The 19,718-nt window shown below is 46.3% G+C and overlaps 1 protein-coding gene and 1 pseudogene across 1 annotated transcript in view; both read left to right on the forward strand.

Annotated features, from left to right (window-relative positions):
- Positions 1-19,718, forward strand: part of LOC146042467 (uncharacterized) — a 150,156-nt gene that overhangs the window by 103,171 nt on the left and 27,267 nt on the right. The window contains exons 15-18 of the mRNA XM_083162502.1: positions 6,781-6,900; positions 10,842-10,936; positions 12,055-12,154; positions 13,146-13,268. Coding sequence (XP_083018628.1) covers positions 6,781-6,900; positions 10,842-10,936; positions 12,055-12,154; positions 13,146-13,268 — 438 coding nt within the window. The remainder of the gene's footprint in view (positions 1-6,780; positions 6,901-10,841; positions 10,937-12,054; positions 12,155-13,145; positions 13,269-19,718) is intronic.
- LOC146039181 (5S ribosomal RNA) lies at positions 4,238-4,356 on the forward strand (annotated as a pseudogene).

A 19,718-nucleotide genomic window follows, 5' to 3' on the forward strand; every position in this document is an offset into this window, starting at 1 on the left:
GTTCCTAGGAACCACAATTTCCCGGGCCCGGCACTGATACTATTGTTGGAAAAGCGCAGCAGAGGCTGTTCTTCCTTAGGCAACTGAGGAAGTTCAATATCCCACAGAAGCTTTTGCTCCCCTTCTACTCAGCGATTGTGGAGTCTGTACTGTGCTCCTCAATACTGGTCTGGTACGTTCTACCAGCCAGAGACAAATGCAGACTCCAAAAGGTAGTCAGAACTGTGGAGAAGATCATCGGGGCAGACCTTCCCCACTGTCCAGAGCAAAAAATCGGGCAACGAAGATAGTCAAGGACCAACTACATCCTGGCCATGGCTTGTTTAATCTGCTGCCATCAGGCAGACACTACAGGATTGTTCCCACCAGGTCCACCAGAAGCCTAAAAAGTTTCTTCCCTCAAGTGGTTCACCTGCTGACACGTTAACTCCTGAACATATCACCATGTTGTCGCGCCATAAGCCTCTGCACATAATTTAACACTGTGTACCCTCGGAATATGTTTCTGTATGACTGTACATGTTCCCCCACCTATTTATGTTGTTTATGTTTATACAGTATACTGTTTACTTGTTAGCCACCTGGCTGTTGCACAGCAAACCAAAAACAAATTCCCTGTATACGCAAGGATACCTGGCCAATAAATCTGATTCTGATTAAACCTACCTATCTCTATAGTATTACTTTTCCGTTGCAGATTGCATTCCCATAAAACGTCCTGCTGTAGGCTTTTTTATTGCTGCAGATTGTGGTTTCTATGTGCACCATCTGCTATATATGATTAACCTTTATTGCAGATTGTGTTTGAGATATACCCCCCTTTTTCACTATTTCCTGTATTTCACTATTTCCTGTATTCTCGTAAAGCTGCCCGCTGCAGACTTTTTCTATATTTGCTATTTATCTTCTCACTAATTTAAGTGCCAATAACGTATATCATTTGAGCAACTGCTACTAGTTCATATATGTACTGTTGCAGAGACTGTTATTAGTTATTAGTATTTTCTCATAGTTGTGAGACAACAATATCTTGAATATCTAATTGTAACAAATCGTTTACAATTGGATCATAAAAATCTAAGAGAAAACAGCAAACTGTGTATATATAGGGGGGTATTCAATGCTGCAGCGAGCTGCCGGCGAGGGCGTTAAACAGCGAGGATTGCAGAAAACTAGCGATCCTCGCTGTTTAACCCCCGCGCCGGCCGCTCGCTCTATTCAACGTTCTGGGGAAATCCTCGCGAGAATTCCCCAAAACAGCGAGACCCGCGGCTACTGCAGAAAACTCACAGTTTTTAGCCTCGAGTCTCGCTGCTTCTGGAGCCGCATCCGCCAATTCTCCCTCGCTCAAAAAACGGAGCGAGGGGGAATTGGCGGATGCGGAGGGTGTGTTGAATGCTGTCAGGGTGAGTGGTGACAGCGAGCAGGAAGCTCTGCTTGCTGTCACCACTCGCTAACAGCATTGAATACCTGCCATAGTGTTTTTCCCTCAGGGAAAACCAGATACTGTGGGTACGATGTCTGACAATCGGTATTGATCGTTAAGCCTTCGCTCTCTCCCTGTCCTTTATTTCTCTCAGGCGCTCTCTTTGCCGGACGACATTCCTCCTGCACTGGTACCTACAAGCAGGAGATTGCTGAAGGGGTCCGACAACAGCAGACTTCAGCTTACTCGGTCTTGCTTCCATACTTTATTCTAATTTATGAAAAATTGCCAAACTACTTATTGGGCTCTAGACACCTTTTCCTTTGCATCAAGCTCCTATTCTGTGTTGTACCTGTGACTCCCACAGTCTGCAGTCTCCATTGAGGATTTCAGGTTTTAATGCTCAGAAAAGCAGACTTGACCATCATACTATTGATTCTTGAGAAACTTATCCCAGACTGAGTACACTTAATCAGCTGTTCTTCTACACACACACAGCTGGTCAGCAGCTACACAAAAGGGAGACAATGATTTTTCTTGACATCTTTATTGTCCTTTTTTCATATTACCTCATTACAAAACTTGCCTATAACAAAAAACAAAAGACACAATACATATGTTTATGCCTATTATGCTCGCCATGGCTGGTCAGCCCTGGACGGGATACCTGGGGGAGTGAGGACCCCCCAATACATGTGTCCCTCCCCCAGGCTTCAACCGTCCAGTGCTGAAGCCCGGGGCTATCCCCGGCATCCGTGGGCGGAGGACACCGGGCTGATAGTGTAAAAAAATATAGCTTTTTTACAAGTGAACTACAAGTCCCAGTAGGCCTCCCCCACATGTTGGGACTTGGTGAACCACAAGTCCCAGAAATGGGCCCCCTTGGACTTGTAGTCCACCTGTAAAAAGAATGTTAAAAAAACACACACAGAGAAAAGCTAAACTGTATTTTACACACACTTAATTTTACACCTATGCTCACAAAATCCAGGCTCCAGTGTTGACTCCATCTGACTCCTGCAGCAGCTCACCCCGCACTGAGCCAGCTGCCCGGAGAATCACACTGTCAGAGAGATACAGAAGCTCTCAACCCTGATTGGCCCCAGGCTTCAGCTCTAGACAGGTGAAGCCTGGGGGGACCCTTTATTGAGGGGTCCCCACTCCCCCAGGCACCCCGCCCAGGGCTGACCAGCCACGGTGAGCATTATACAGCTGGGGGACCTTATGTAAAAAGTGTCCCCCGACTGTGGCATGACTGGGGGACACTGCACAGCCAGTGTCCCCCAGCTGTGCAGCAGCTCACCCCGCACTGACAGCGAGGTGATCCGGCTGCCCAGAGAATTACACTGTCAGAGAGATACAGAAGCTCTCCACCCTGATTGCCTGTAGGCGTCCCCATGGAGACGCCTACAGCCAATCAGGGCTGAGAGTTTCTGTATCTCTCTGACAGCGCGATTCGCCGCTGTGATCACTGCGGAGGCAGCCGGCTCACCTCGCTGTCAGTGCGGGGTGAGCTACTGCAGGAGTCAGAGGGACACAATGCTGGAGCCTGGGTTTGTGAGTATAGGTGTACAATTAAGTGTGTTTAAAATAGTTTTACTTTTCTGTGTGTGTGTGTGTGTGTGTGTGTGTTTTAACATTTTTTTTACAGGTGGACTACAAGTCCAAGGAGGCATTGTGATTGGCCAAGTCCCAGCATGCGGGGTGGCCTGCTGGGACTTGTAGTTCACCTGTAAAAAAGCAATTTTTTTTTACTCTTGAACACGTATCAGCCCACGGACGCCGGGGACAGCCCCAGGCTTCAGCCCTAGACGTCCAGGGCTGACCAGCCACGGTGAGTGTGATACAGCCGGGGGACCTTATATAAAAAAAAGTGTCCCCCCAGCTGTGGCATGACACCTCAGGCTGTTGGAGCCCGGTGCTGGTTCCATAATATGGGGGACACACAGTTTTTTTTGTCCCCCATATTTTTGGAACCAGGTCCACGCTGTTTTTTTGGGGACATTCTGTAGTTTCACGGTGAGGGTAGATGAGCACTCCCTCACTGCAGCTTGCAGCTGGGAAGTGCTCCACCAGTGTGTGTTTTTTCTCCAGTCTCCTGTTTCTTTTCCATTTTTCTATGCCCATAGCACACTACTCTGGATACAATGTTTAATTATTATACATGTCATCAGTGAATACAATTAAGATATTCTCATTGCAATAGGAACTCGTGTTGACCAACAATAACTTTGTGTGCAACCGGTATTTATTGTAGCAATAATTTGAACATCAGGAAATGGCCAGAGCAGAGGATGTCTACATAATTGCAATCAACTATAAACATAGGAGAAACGATACCAAATGCAGGAGGATTCCACTGTGTTACCAGCTACCCAACAATCAGGATAGGCAGACCCTGCCGCCACAGTTAGAGAAATTATTAACCCAAACTTTTCTGTTCCACAGGACGGTGCTATAGCAATAACATTTTTTGAGAAATTAAATTTATCACAGTATGATATTACATCAGTACTGAATTGTTGCTCTAATCGCAAAAACCCTGTTGCAACAGATTGGGGAACTATCAAGTACCAATTTTGTCTCTACAGCCTGCTCTATATATATATTTTTTGGCCACCTGCTAAGGCCATATTACTCTGACTCCCATGCCCACTTATTAAGAAGGGCCACTAAGCTGTGCTATCCCCAAAGTGCAGCCACTAGATTCAATTGAATAGGCTGTGAGACCCACTAAGAAGGATCAAAGCGCTGCGCCATCCCTTCCTGCAGCCAAACAGATTCAATTGATTGAACCGCAAAACCCTGTTATATTGCCACCATACCCCACTGGATTGTCCAAACCCTCCCCGAACTTGGAAGCCAAGCAGTGGAGGGCCAGGACAGTACTCAGGTGGGAGACCCCTGGGGAAGACCAGGTGTGGCAATATAAGATCAGGGGGTAGGAGCTGCCAGAGTGAGTCTCTGTATTAATGACTGCCAGAGTGAGTCTCTGTATTAATGACTGCCAGAGTGAGTCTCTGTATTAATGACTGCCAGAGTGAGTCTCTATTAAAGATTATTATTTATCCAATTATGAGGCTTTGCCCCTTTTCTTCCCCAGTAAACCACTTGAGGTATATTATATGGTGTTACAAAGCACATTATTACATACACTCAGGGGAACTGAATCATTTTACTGCCTGTAATCACTGGTAATTGTACCTCTGATAAAACAGTGCTTAAATGATAAATTAATGTGTGATAAATCCACGAATATTCCTTATCAAAATCAGTTTAAGGATCACACTACATTTTTAATACAATGATCTAAATACCTGTGCCACCTATTTTAAAAAAAAAGTCTTTAATAAAAGCTATGTCTTAAATTATTCATCGAATTCATTTATAAAGGAGTGCGCCCAAAAAGCGTTTTTTTCTTTCTTTGTCAGCCTCTTCTCTGACAAAAAAAACCCCAGTGTAGTTTCACGGTGGCAGGCTACACCACGTTTTCAGCGTAGGCTAAGCTGCGTTGTCAGCATAGCCCAAGGGCTGCCCTGCGTAGTCATCGTAGTGTCCCCGTCAGGCAGCGTAGTCATGTACTGTCCCCGCGAGCTACAGCTCTGTCCCCGGCATCCCTGACAAGCCTAGTGAGTGCCTCTCACACAGCGCTGGTAACCGCCAGATCCCCTGCGCTGGCGGACTCCGGCAGAGAGGCGATCATGCGGGCACCGGTGGAGAGGTGCTCCATCTGCCTGAGACGCACAAGCGTCTCAGTAATTCTTACGGCAGGGTATGGGAGACGGACAGGGTTAGGGGTTCAGTAGTTCGTGCGTCTCCTGCACAAAGATAGGGGTGCGGTGCGCAAGTGCGTCTCATGCACAATAAAGGACGCATTTGCCAGTGCTTCATGTTACATACTGGCAAATGCCTCCATTTCAAACCCCCACTATCCACACCAGCCCAAAATGCGGTGAGCATAGCAAGACCCACAGGGGGACGCGGTACGCAGCCTCTTTACCTGTTCATGCCCTACTATCCACGTTAGCATGGAGTTGCTTTTATAAAGTGTGGCGAGCGTAGCGAACCACCGACCCCAAAGCGTGGGGAGCGCATGCGGATTACTTGCCGTGTATACCACATCCCCTCGCCACGCTACGAGCTCGGTGGCTTGCTGCGCTTACCACACTTTATAAAATCAACTCCACGCCGACATGGATAGTGGGGGTATGAACAGGTCGGGAGGACGCGTACCGCGTCCACTCGCCACGCTTCGGGCAGACTTGGATAGTGGGGGTGTTTTAGGAACACATTCACACCTGTCATGTCAGGCAGGTTAAAAAGGTCAATGGTTCCCACACAATGTAATAAGCGCTGCCTGAATACGCTAACTACATAACGCTGACTGACTACGCTAACTGTAAGCTCCGGCTGGCTGCGAACTGGTGGGAACACGATGCTGATACGGACAGGGACGACTGACTGACTACACTAACTACGTAAGTTCTGGCTAGCCGCGAACGGGCGGGAACACTACGCTGATACTGACAGGGACGCTGACTATGCTGGCTACGGGAACACTACGCTGATTCTGACAGGAATGCTACATTGACTACGCAACTGCCGTCGTGAAACTACACAAGTTTTATTTATTTTTTATCTTTTACACATTGATTTACGATCTGTGCATCGTTCTGTTCGCCTGTCAGAACCTGGTCTATTTGTTTGGTGATTTTTAGTAACGTTTACCAAAAATCGCATACCATTAAATTTGTGAATTGTATACTTTATAATGGGAAATCATCTGGATGCGAATTGTAGTGTTACTAAAAAAAATCGCCAAGTCAAAATGTGCGAATTCGTGGCAAAAAGTGTGATTTACCCCCCCCCCCCCCACACACACACACACACACACACACACAAATCGCATCCTATAAAATGCGTGATTTTCAGAAAAAGTGCGATTTCGGACATTTTTGCGAAACAATCTCCCCCCCAAAAAAACAACTCATGAAATCTCGCCCCTCATGTGATCTAGAACTTCCAACTTAGTATATTTCCCCCTATGTGCCTTAGCAGTTGTTGGCCAAGCTCTGTGAATGGACGTAGTCTTTCGCTTCATGGTTGAGTTGCTGCTGTTCCTAAACGCTTCCACTTTCTAATAATACAGTTATATAAGAACAAACCATGTTGTATCACAAATGTTTGCAAATGGAGACTGCATAGCGAGGGGGTGATTTTATACATCGGAGTCAACGGGTCTGATTGAAATACTTGAATTCAGTAATTAACATGTTTGGCCAAATACTCTTGTACTGTCATAAATGTCATGGTCTTGTCACCATACTGAGATTACTTTGTTATCTTCCTTATAGGGAAAACCACATGAAATACTGGAGGAAAATAAAGATGTATTGAAGAATACTGGGGTTGATGCAATTATGAAAGAACTTGATGACTTAATTGTGAAGAAGAAGAAACTCTTAATTGAAGAGGTAATATATGTTTAAGCATTGTTAAAATCCTATTTTTTATTAATATGCTGAGACAGCCGCTACTTGTCTATCTCTCTATGGGTGAGATTTAATAGGATGAGAGATTCAAAAAGTGAGAGATTTGGGAAGAAATCTCCAGTTTTTTTAAAGCGGCAATCATTTACACTGCAAAACCTGTTTGATTTTGCTGTGTAAATGATTTCCGCTTTAAAAAAAACTGGAGATTTCTCTCACTTTCTGAATATCTCATCCTATTAAATCTCACCCTATATCTCTATATAAATATTCCTGTTAAAGTATGTTTTCCTGCTGTTTGTAACATGTCAGATACTCACATTTGGAGAGCTGTGTTTGGGTTTATGGCACTGCAGATTCCCATCCAGTGCTGAAGAGAGGGGGGGAGCTAGTACTTTTTACCTGGGCCTGGGTCTGATGGAAGCGTGTCTCCCCCCCCCCCCCTCCCGCTGCAGAGAGCCGGTCAGTGGGAGTAAAGAGCACAGCCTCTCTCCCCTGCCCTGCACATTTGCTCAGTGCCATGTGCTGATCGGGGGAGAGAGGCAGCAGCAACAGCCTTTCCTCCGGCACACAGCCCGCACCGCTGCAATTTTTTTTTCCACAGGGGTGTGGACACGCCCCCTATCACTGGGCATGCCCCTACCTCTGACAAGACCCACTTTTTGCCAGGGCCCGGTGGCACTTTCAGCGGCCCAGTCCCCATCTGCATACACACTTTGCTGTTCTGTTCTTAGCATTTTGTAAGGTTCTGTCTTTTCTTGAAGTATATCTATATAAAGGCAGCAGGCTGGCAAGAGGAGAAATTGCTAATCGGCTGTTCAGCCACCATTTATAAAAGGGACAGGGGCGTAACTCCTAGAGGCAACAGAGTCTCCTGCCTCCGGGCTCCAAGCCCTAAAGAGGCACCTGCATATACAGCAGCACCTGTGTAGTTCACAGTGGGATCCAAGTGGGACTGCAGCTCTTACAATTGAGCGTTGTGGCGCATCCGCTGCTGCTGCAGAGTTAATCAACTCTATCCCAGGAGTCCTGCTAACACCTCCAATATGGAGCAAGACGACTCAACCTGTGTTACAGCAAGCAACGTTGCACCCACCACTGCTGCTGGACTATGAGACGGGGCACCTATTCATGCTGGAGAGTGATGAATCTTGTGCATCTGACCCAGACACACCAAATTCCACCTTGCCTCCGGGCGACTGGGATAAACTCACGCCTCTGAAAAGGGATGCCTATTTAACAGTTGAGATCAACCCAGTCATTCATAGAAGGAATTGCAGTACAGATCCATATAAGCAATGTCTATTAGAAGACACAGTAATCAGCGAAAAGTGATAAGTCACTTTACACTCACTTTTGCTTCATCCAGTAGTCAGTCATTACTATAGACATGGATTAATATAACCCATTAAGGAGCCTCACTTGCTGTCCTTCACTGCCCTACTTGGCATAGGCTTGTATGAGGATCCTGCCAGGATTATGTGGAGCAGGCATCCTTTATTGGATGTTATTCACATACAGTGTCAACATTTCTACAGAAGGGTTAGCATTACTGCCTCACAGTACTGAGGTCATGGGTTCCATTCCCACCATGGCCCTAACTGCGCGGAGTTTGTATATTCTCCCCGTACTTGCGCGGGTTTCCTCCGGGTACTCCGGTTTCCTACCATAATCCAAAAATATACTTGTAGGTTAACTGGCTCCCAACAAAAAACAGTGAAAAAACCATGTCGACCTTTTTTTTTATAATAATGACCTGTATGGTATAGGAAATATATTCTTTTTTTACACATTTTTTATTTGAATTTATATAACAAATTTGAGCAACGCTGGCATTTTTTTGTGGATATTTTACGCATTTCTCACAGAGATGTTGGCACTCAAAAGGTTAAATAGTGATGATGGTAATTAAAACACTACTTGTCATAAATACACGTGGGAGGATGTCTTTAGTAGTGGGATTGCTCGTTTACAAGGGGAGGGGGGGGTGAAACTGCTTGTGGCCAAGGGGAAGGGAATCGCTCATTGCCAAGGGGGGAGAGAACTGCCCGTTATCAAGGGGTGGGAGGGAATTGCTCATTGTCAAGGGGGAGAGAATTGCTTGTTGCCAAGAGGGAACCGCCGGACGCACACAATTTAAAGAAATGACTATCAGGCAGAGAGAGCTGCCCAGCTGTGCAGTCAAAGCAGCCTGATCTGTTGCTATCTTCAATTCTCCCGCTGGACCGCAAGCCAATAGGAGCTCACGGCCCGGAAGCCAATCAGGCTGCCAGACCGTGAGCTCATATTGGAGCCGTGCACTCGTGCTCGCCGTATTCGCATTTACATCTCACAACCCCTTACAGCGAGAATAGATCAATACTGCATACCAGGAGGTGGACTGCCTTCGCTTCCCGCACTTCCTCACCATTATAAATGGGCCTGTTCGCACCCTGGACCTTTGCCATTTTGGTTAGACTGCAGAGCGAGAGATATAAAAATAATATAAATCTAAAATATTCTTGGCATTAAGGGCTCGCTGGTACCTACAGATGGAGTGCCTCTCAGCCATCGCTGGGAATCACCAGACGGAGAGGCGCTCCATCTGACGGGGACGCGCGAGCATCTCACACGCATGACTAAGATCATTCTAAAATCACACCCTGACTGGTTCGTTACAGATAGAAATGTTTTTCCGGAGGTGCATAACCTATTTTAATGAGCTGCGTACACGGATGCATAACATACTGATGCTGAAACTGCAACCTGTCCTGTACAAATGTTGAAAGGAGTACGCCAGAGTGGCAAGGCCACCTCCCGCGATTAGGCCAAGCCCCCAAAATGTTTCTTGATGGGTGATAAAGTCGAGGGGAAGTGTTTTTGTCCTTCTCCCTCAGCACACCTACAGCATGTGCTTTACAAAGTCACAATGCACACAGCTGGGGAAAGGAGGCAGGACCGGGCAGCTGCTGAAGCTGAACACTCAGCGTTCAGCGGCACTGCTCGGCAGGAGGGAGCGCAGGCAGTGGCACTCCCGATAACTTTCTAGGTTTGCCAGTCTGTGCACTGGAGCATATCCTGGAAAATTCTTGGGAGTGCCACTGAAGGGGTCAAATAACGTGAAATGCCGCTACCACTTAATTTTAGCCCCTTTTGCTCTCCACGGACCCGCGATTTGTAGTAACTGTACCAGCGGGGCTCTGGCCAGCAAGCGGGAGACTTGCCCACCTTCCCAGTGGAGCCTCCCAGCCATTCCTGAAGGGAAGACAATCCTGAAGAACTGGGAAGCATGAGTGGATGAGATAGGAGTAAGCTGAATGACCGCATATGATAGTTTATAGCTACTAGTAAAAGTTTTAAAATAATAATGTTTTTTTTCAGTAGTTCCTAGGCATGTGCAATGACATGAATGTAATCAATCTATTTATTTCTTTATTAATTCTAATGCCGGGTACACTGGGAAATATATAATTAATGATGTGCGCAATACTGATAATGTTAACGATATATCACGCCTATCCTCTAGTGCAGGGCTGGGCAATTGCGGCCCTCCAGATGTTAGTGAACTACACATCCCAGGATGCTTTGCATTAGTTTTGCTATGTGGCCATGCTGAAACTGATGCAAGGCATGCTGGGATGTGTAGTTCATCAACATCTGGAGGGCCGCAATTGCCCAGCCCTGCTCTAGTGTGTATGAGCAACATCGTTAACAGTGTGCACTCCCATGCATCGTTAATGACCATTCTAGTCAATGATGCATGTACTGAGCGCGGTCCCAAGATGTCACTGATGAATATCGTTAACAATGTCATCAGTGACTGGAATCGCCCTTTATGTACCCACCATTAGAAATATAATTTTTCTCAATTTACATCCGTAGCTACAATTTGATTCCGCCCTACATGCTGTGCTATTGATTGTTCAAATACTTTCCATGTAAAACAGATTGAAAGCAAGTTGAAAGACTTTGAGATAAGCCACACAGTTGAAACAAATGATGGACAAAAGGCTGATGCTGGTTCTGTGCCCCAAAATATAGAGTATGTATTATTATACATTATATACAATTCTTACCAAGAATGGGTCTTTGTTTTTGTTTTGTTTTTATTGCTTATGAAACAATTTCTTTTGTATGCTATTTCAGTTTTTCCTTTCTACGGCTCATAGAAAATACAGTGAAGGTCCCCATACACAGGTCTGGCTTGTTGCAAGCGATTTGGCACTTATTCAGATCTGATCGCAGTACAAATTTGTTCTCAAAATGGGCAAAACCATGTGCACTGCAGGTGCACTCCAGATGTAACATGTATAGAGAGAGTTAGATTTGTGTGAGTTATTTTGTTTCTGTGCAGGGTAAATACTGGCTGCATTATTTTTTCACTGCGATTTAGATTTCAGTTTCAACACACCCCACCAAAATTTAACTCTCTCTGCACATGTTACATCTGCTCCACCTGCAGTGCACATGGTTTTGCCCATTTTGATAACAAATTTGTACTGCGATCAGATTTGAATAAGGGCCTTAATGTGCCAAATGCTATGCAATTTATCCGTTCGGTGGTGTTAAGTTGCTCGCTAAGCAGGGGACAACTGCTACTTACCGATTCAACCTGAATTAGGCCCCTAGTCTGGCCCAAGCTCTTTCTGAGAAATTCCAAGTTCACCGGCTCCAACCCAGTTTCCTGGATTGAGACCCGTTCAAGTGTTTCCAAGCTCTGCACATGCTCAGTGGCTTTACTGGTTAGTAGTGCTGTGTTATTATGGCCACTGCTTAATTTGAAAAGGTTAAAGTAGATAACATACTAACAAAATATATATAATTGAGACCACATCAAACGATAAACATAATCCCTCTGTATAAAGATGTGTCCACATACACTGCTGCTGAAGTGCTCCAAACAGTTCCATTTGACTGGGCGTTCGCTGAGTGACTTTTTGGGGAAACTTGTACATCTAAATGCAATTGAGCCTCAATCTGTATTCAAAGTGCCCCAATGAATTGACCGTGGCTTATTCTCACACCAAGTTACATTAAGTAAATAATTTAATTTCTGGATTCAGGTATCTTATAAATAAAATGATCTAAAACGGATCTACTTCTAGATAACCCAATAAACAGTAAATCATCACACTTTCATTTCATTTGTATTCGTTTCAGTTTTACACAGGAATCTGAATTTTTAAAGAAAAATAAAGATCTTTTAAATGAATTAAAAGAAAATCTTGAAGAATGTATAAGAAATGCTGGTAATGGACAGGTAAGATGCTTCATCTCAGTATAGACCTGGGCTGGCCAAACCGGTCCTCGAGATCTACCATCAGTTCATGTGTTCCAGATCACCTAGCTGGTGCACAGCTGTAGTCATTACTAACTGTCACATATTTATACATGCTGCATTCTTTCCTACTACGGATCCACAGGGTGCCTGGAAACAAGAACTGTTGGTAGATATCGGGGGGCCAGTTTTGCCACCCCTGGTATAAACACACTGGACTGTATTTAATTGTTTTATTGTTGGCAGCCACTAGATGGCACCCAAAGGAGCAATTCAATTTGGTTTCCGACGCCAGCATCTTAGCTGGTGTGTAGAACAAAGGAGTGAGATAGTAAATAAAGAGTTTGCTACTCAAAAGTGAACTGAGTAAGTGGTAACTGTGAGAGTAAGGTGTAATTGTTAGTAAACTGTGGTGAATAACAGAAAATAATCACATGTGAGAGAGGGTATGAGGAAAGTAACTATAATTTTAATTTAACCAACTGTTTCCTTTATCTTGTCCACCAAGGCTCCTTAAATCTAAACTGCTTTACTCAGACTCAATAGCGTAAATATGTGCCCCCCCCCCACACACACACACACACACCTTTACCTGCTCATTGTCAGGGGATTCCATTCTCCATTCTAACTCCACCCGCCACTGCCGCTGGGGTCCCGACGTGCCTGCCAGAAATGAAAATGGCCCTCCCAAAGTGGCCTCCGCTTCATAGAAGACCGATATTATAGGTGCTAGAGGAGTCAGCGGCCATTTTTCAAGGGTAAATTGACATTTTTAGACCCCCAGCACCCATAAGCCACAGAGTGCATCCAAGCATGTGTGGGCTATTGCTACACTACTGCTCATCCTACACATGACTGTACACTTTAATGCATATTGCACATCACAACAGCATGTGCAGTTACTTCATATTCACATTTTGGATAAACGTTTTTTTTTTTTTGTAATTTATCAAACTATTATTTTTGGTTTTAGTTGAAAAGTTTATTGGACAGTTCTGCGCACACGGCTGTACAAAACTGGGCTGAAATTCAAAGCAATGTTCCGGATTCAGGGTTTTTCAATCCACAATACAATGGTCAACACCCAGGTTATAAGGTAACGATTTCTACTTTTTTTCCAAAGCCATGTATTTAAAACATTGCATATCAGTAACAAATTGGGTGCAGTCTAAACTATATCTATGTAATGGAATTAAAATATTCTGAATAATAAATAAATAAAAAATCTCACAGTAATCTTCCTAATTACTTAATTACAAATAGGGGAGCCTCACCAACTGCCATTCCAAACGGACTCACTGGCTCCCCTATTTGAATGTTGGACTGTGCTGCAAATATAAAAAAAAGCAACAAGTAATAAACCCGCTTGCCTTATTTCTATAAAAATTCCCATTTATCTACAATTTGATTATAGCTTTGCACATCAGGAGGCTGCAATCTTCACCCCTAACTATTAGGGGTACATTTACTAGGAATTGCATCTTCTCACCCATATTTGCCCAAGATTAAACACAGGTGAGGCTCTATCAGACACAGGTGCTTTTTTACAACAAAAACATTTAGTTGCTTTTTTTAAACTAAAACATTTAGCATAACCAGCTCAAGCTTGGTTCTGAAAATACAGGGCATAAAAAATGTTTGGTCCCCCTCTATTTTAAGAACTATTACTGGGCTCTTGGACCAGTCCTGGTTTCAAAAATTCAGAGGAAAAAGAAAAAGAAGTAAACCAGGACAATGTTCCACTAACCAAGGAGGTAAAGCCACAGCCAGTAAACACACTTGCATTGGTCTGCTGGCTATAAAACCAAATCCCCCTATCTAGTAAGCCCTTGCCATGGGGGAATGCCCCCCCCCCCCCCCCCATTAAGGGCGTGCTGGTATCTACAGATGGAGCGCCTCTCAGCCATCTCTGGGAGTCGCCAGACGGATAAGCGCTCCATCTGATGGGGACGCTTGAGCATCTCACACGCATGCGTGTCCCCATCAACAGGGCAGCGTGCCCGTCTGTACTTCAGGAAGATGAGCAGGGTTAGGAGGGAGCTGTGGGCAGCTGGGGGGAGGGGGGCATCGGCGGAGCTGCAGAGGGCGGTGGAGGGCTCCGTCGGAATGGGGTGCGCAAGCTTCTTGCGCTCGCACGCCCCCTTCGGGCGGGGGCCATTCTATAGCCAGGAGACAGCCGATGGGAGCTGCTCCATCTTTATTGTTCCCCTGTAAAGTGAATATTTAATAAAACACAGTACACACACACTGTGATATTATAACTTTAATAAAACTCTTGCACACTCAAACATACTCATCTACAATCCCTGTAACAATGCTAAATCTCTTTTTCCAAGTACTCTCTAGCATAGATCAGGTCCTCTTCAGTCCAAGTAGGCATCCAGTGGGTTCAAAAAATAACACCATTATAACCCTTATGGCTGGGCCAGATTAAGGGGGGGGCGCACAGTTGGTCAGAACTCCTGGACCCCCCCTTTATCTAGGGCTCCCTGTTGTCAGCATGTATTTTTTTTAAATTGTTATATTTTTTAGCCAAAGGTTTTGTGCATGGGAGTAGGGTACTGCTGCAGCTTCGCCTATCTGCCAATTTGACAATGATTAATGGAGCTGAGCATCGGGAGCCAAGGCACACAGACTGCACAAGTGCAGTGCATTACTGCGAGTTGACCCATGAGACTTTGCATAAGGGCAGTGACTGAGAAGCTTGTGCTGAGCTGTGATTGATGGAGCTCATCACATGCTTCTCAGGCCCATGCAAGACAGCAGCAGCAGCGGTCTCGTCATGAGAGGGTTTTTAATCAGAGGCAGTGCTGAGCCTGTGAGGTCTCCTACATAGGATGTACAGAGGGACAAACACAGGCTTTTCATGTGTTGTGTGTGTGTATATGTATGTATATATATATATCTCAATCCCCCACCCTGCAGTTACCCATTGACCAAGTTTATACTGCCTTTACCCTGTGTTTTGACAGTGTAATATTCTCCCATGCCAGTAATGACAAGTGGGAGGGGGCCCCCCTGTCTAAAGTGACCCAGGCCCCCCGAAGGCTTAATCTGCCCCTGCCTTATGGTCTCTATAACTAACCACAAGGTTGGTGTTCAGAGAAGCTAGTATGGATTTCACTGACCTGTGCAGGCTTCTCTAAACAAGCTGCTGAGGGGGGAATCTACTATGAAAACAGGAGTTTTGGTCTTACCTGTTAATTCTGTTTTTCTGAAGCCATGGTGGATCACTGGTACCATGGGATATTGTAGGTCCTCCAGACCAGGCACCAAGGAGTTAAACTTTTGAGAGTGCAGCTGGGATGGCCTCCTTAATACCCTGCCCTGCCCCAGGCTAATCAGTTTACTTACTACCAAAGCCCAAGGAACAGAAAAAGGCGAAGCCGACCCACACACACATACACACACCCAAATACCGGAGTCTTGAAGAAACAAGATACACTCAAACACAGCAGATAAGAGCGAAGGGTGGGCGCCCAGTGATCCACCATGGCTTCAGAAAAACAGAATTAACAGGTAAGACCAAAATTCCTGTTTTTTCCTTCAGCCTATGGTGGACCACTGGTACCATGGGATGTCCTAAAGCAGTCCCTCAAGGGTGGGAATGCTCCCTAACTGCACTGAGGACTCCTCTACCAAATGCTGCATCAGCAGTGGCGAAGGAATCAAACCTGTAAAAATGGATAAATGTATGTACAGAAGACCAGGTAGCTGCTCTGCAAATCTGCTCAGCAGAAGCACCCCGGCCCGCCGCCCAGGACGCTGCTACCGAGCGAGTGGAATGGGCTCTAACGGAAACCAGAACTGGCTTACCCGAGAAAAGATAGGCTTGACGAATAGCCATTCTGATCCATCTTGCAATGGACTGTTTAGAGGATGGCCAGCCTCTCTTACGTCCATCATAAAGAATAAACAAAGAATCAGTTTTTCGGAGAGCTTTGGTTCTCCGAACATAAAGGCGTAATGCACGCACAACATCTAAAGTTACTAAATCCAAATCCTCGGAAGAAGAACCAGAAGGCAAAAAAGCCGGGACAACAATCTCCTGATTCAAGTGGAAACTGGATACCACCTCAGGAAGATAGTCCAAACGAGTATGGAGTACCACCCGGTCTTCGTGGAAAACTAGAAAAGGTGTCTTAACTGATAAAGCACCTAGGTCCGAAATCCTCCGAGCCGAAGCAATGGCCAGGAGAAAAACCGTCTTCCACGTCAACCAATGCAAAGCGGCCTCTGCCAAAGGCTCAAACTGAGCCTTCTGTAAAGTCTTGAGAACAATAATCAAATCCCAAGGGGGAACTGGGGAAACATAAGGAGGCTGCAAGTGTAAAACACCCTGCAGGAAAGTCTTAACCGCAGAAGACTGAGCAATCCTCTTTTGAAATAAAACAGACAAGGCGGATACCTGGACCTTTAAGGATGCCAAACGCAATCCTGTATCCAGTCCCTCTTGTAAAAAAGTCAATAACCTTGACAAAAAATATTGTCTAGGAGGCAAATGACGCGTTAAACACCACGCAAAATAAGTCTGCCACACCCTGTGGTAAACTCTAACTGTAGACGGTTTACGAGCAGAAATCATAGTATGAATGGTCTGAAAAACCTCTATCCTTTAAGACCGACCGCTCAACCGCCATGCCATCAAATTCAGACGGGGAAGGTCTGGATGAAGACAGGGGCCTTGCGTACGTCTGGCCATAGAGGTAGACGCCACGGGGGTGCGCTGGAGAGATCCTTGAGATCTGCGAACCACGCTCGCTTTGGCCAGTTGGGTGCAACCAGAATGGCTATTACCCTTTCCATCTGAATCTTTTGAAGGACCTGCTGAAGCAGGGCAATTGGAGGAAAGAGATACACCATTTGAAACGGCCACGGAAATGCCAATGCGTCTATTAGAAACGCACCCGGGTCCTTTGTGCGTGCTCTGTAACAAGGCAACTTGTGGTTGTGCCGTGAGGCAAATAGGTCGATCTGAGGCTGACCCCACCGTACCACCAACTGGTGAAATACCTCTGGATGGAGGGACCACTCTGACGAGTGGACATCCTGCCTGCTTAAGAAATCGGCCTCCCAGTTGAGAAGGCCTGAAATGTATGTAGCTGAGATCGAGAGAAGAAACTTCTCTGCCCAGCGAAGGACCTGAGACACCTCGAGCATTGCTGCCCGACTGCGGGTGCCCCCCTGGTGGTTGATGTAAGCCACTGCCGTGGCATTGTCGGATTGCACCTTTACTGCACGGTGATTCAGAAGAGGTCCCGCCACTTGAAGTGCCCGGAAGATCGCTCGTAACTCAAGAATGTTTATCGGCAGCCTCCTTTCTGCCTCCGACCAACGGCCCTGAAAAGAGTGGGACTCCACCACGGCCCCCCAGCCCCTGAGACTGGCGTCCCTCGTGAGAATAACCCAGTCGAGGATGAGAAAGTATCTTCCATGACTTAAGTGGGTGGAGTTCAGCCACCAAAGAAGAGACAGGCGGGTGTCTCTGGATATCACCAGGAACTGAGACTTCAGGCGTACGGGAGAGTGATCCCAACAACGAAGGAGCTCCAATTGTAATGGGCGAGAGTGCCTTTGGGCATATTGCACCATCTCGAAGCAGGCCACCATCTTGCCTAGAAGTCGCATGCAGAAATGAACAGACACCGTTCTGTGGCCTAAGAACTCCCGGACCAATGTCTGAAGAGACCTGCATTTGTCGACTGGGAGGAAGACCTTCTGAAGCTGCGTATCCAACAAAGCTCCCAGGTGGATTATCTGTTGGGTGGGGATCAGACTGGACTTTTTCCAGTTGATCAGCCAACCGTGATCCTGAAGCACCGACAACGTCAACTGGATGTGATTTTGAAGCGTCGTTAGTGAATCTGCCATTAGGAGTAGGTCGTCCAGATAGGCCAGGATTCTGACCCCATGTAGTCTCAGATGAGCAATCATGACCGCCATCACCTTTGTGAAAACACGTGGAGCGGACGACAAGCCAAATGGCAATGCCCGGAATTGATAATGTTCCTGTTGAATCGCGAATCTGAGAAACCGCTGATGGTTCTCCCGAATCTGAATGTGCAGGTATGCATCCTGCACATCCAGCGATGCAAGGAAGTCGTTCCTCTGGAGAGCCTGAAGAATGGACCGTAGGGATTCCGTCCAGAATCTGGGGACCCGGATAAATTGATTCAGGGTCTGCAGATTCAGGATGGGGCAGAAGGAACCATCCGGCTTGGGAACAAGGAATAGGTTTGAATAAAACCCCCCTCCTCTCTGTAGAGGTGGGACCGGTTCTATGACTCCTGCAGTAAGGAATGAGTGAACTGCCTTGCGAAGGGCCAAAGCCTTGTCGGCATCTGCAGGATGCCCTGTTGAAAAAAACGAGTGGGGAAACCCCTTTTGAAAGACAGGGCGTACCCCCTTGAAATAATCTCCCGAATCCACTTGTCGAAAGGGGTTTCCCCCAAATGTCTGCAAAAAAAGCAGACGCCCTCCCACCACAGGACTGATGTCCTGGCAGCGGGCACCGTCAGGCTGTAGGCTTCTCAGGCTGTTTGGGGGCCTGGCAAAGCGTGAGGAGGACTGGCCTCTTGCCTTCCCCTGGGGACGAAAGAAACTAAACCCCGGAACTCTCGGTTCTGGTGCTGCGGAGGGCAGAAAAGCCATCTTTGAAGCAGCAATGGTCGCTACAATGTTGTCTAGTTCGGTACCAAACAAAACTCCCCCAGAGAATGGGAGGGCCTCCAACGCCCTCTTGGACTCACTATCCACACACCAAGTGCGGATCCATAAAGCCCGCCTGGCCACAACAGAGGCCGCCGAGATCCTAGACACGAAGGTACCCGAGTCTAACGTAGCCTCACTCAGATAAGCATTTGCTTCCCGAATGTTATCTACCAACTCCATCAGGTCTGATTCTCGGGAACCTTCCCTGAGACCTTCCGCCGGTGCATCCAGCCATTTATCGATAGCTAAGGATACCCAAGCCCCTGCCGTAGCAGGACGAATGGCCGCCCCTGCATTAGAGTAGATTTCTTTTAGGAATTGTTCAATCTTCCTGTCCGTAGGCTCCTTAAGGGAAGTCACTTCAGGAATAGGGAGAGTGGAAGAACGGACTAGACATGCGATATGCGCGTCCACAGGTGGCGGATTTTCCAATAACTTCAAATCCCCTTCAACCATGGGATAGAACTAAGTAAACCTCCTGGAAAGAAGGAACTTTTTATTAGGGTGTTTCTAATGGCCCTCAACAAATCTTCCACCCTAGTGAGCGTCATATGCTCCTCATGAGGTTTGGCCTGCTCCGTGACCTCCTCATTTTCCTCCACTTCCTCCTCAGAGGATTTCTTCTGCCCTGGGTATAAGGAACCCTTAGAGTCCGTATCGTCTGACATATCTAAAAAGAAAAAAACTGAATTTTTAAACCAGGGCTGAAGAACAAAACCTGCTCCTACAAATGTGCCTGTTCCTGAGGCACCAAGAAAAAAACAGATTAGCCTGGGACAGGGCAGGGTATTAAGGAGGCCATCCCAGCTTCACTTTCAGAAGTTTAACTCCTTGG

The sequence above is a fragment of the Crinia signifera genome, chromosome 1 (genome assembly GCF_055691185.1).
Source record: "Crinia signifera chromosome 1, ASM5569118v1, whole genome shotgun sequence".
Taxonomy (NCBI): domain Eukaryota; kingdom Metazoa; phylum Chordata; class Amphibia; order Anura; family Myobatrachidae; genus Crinia; species Crinia signifera.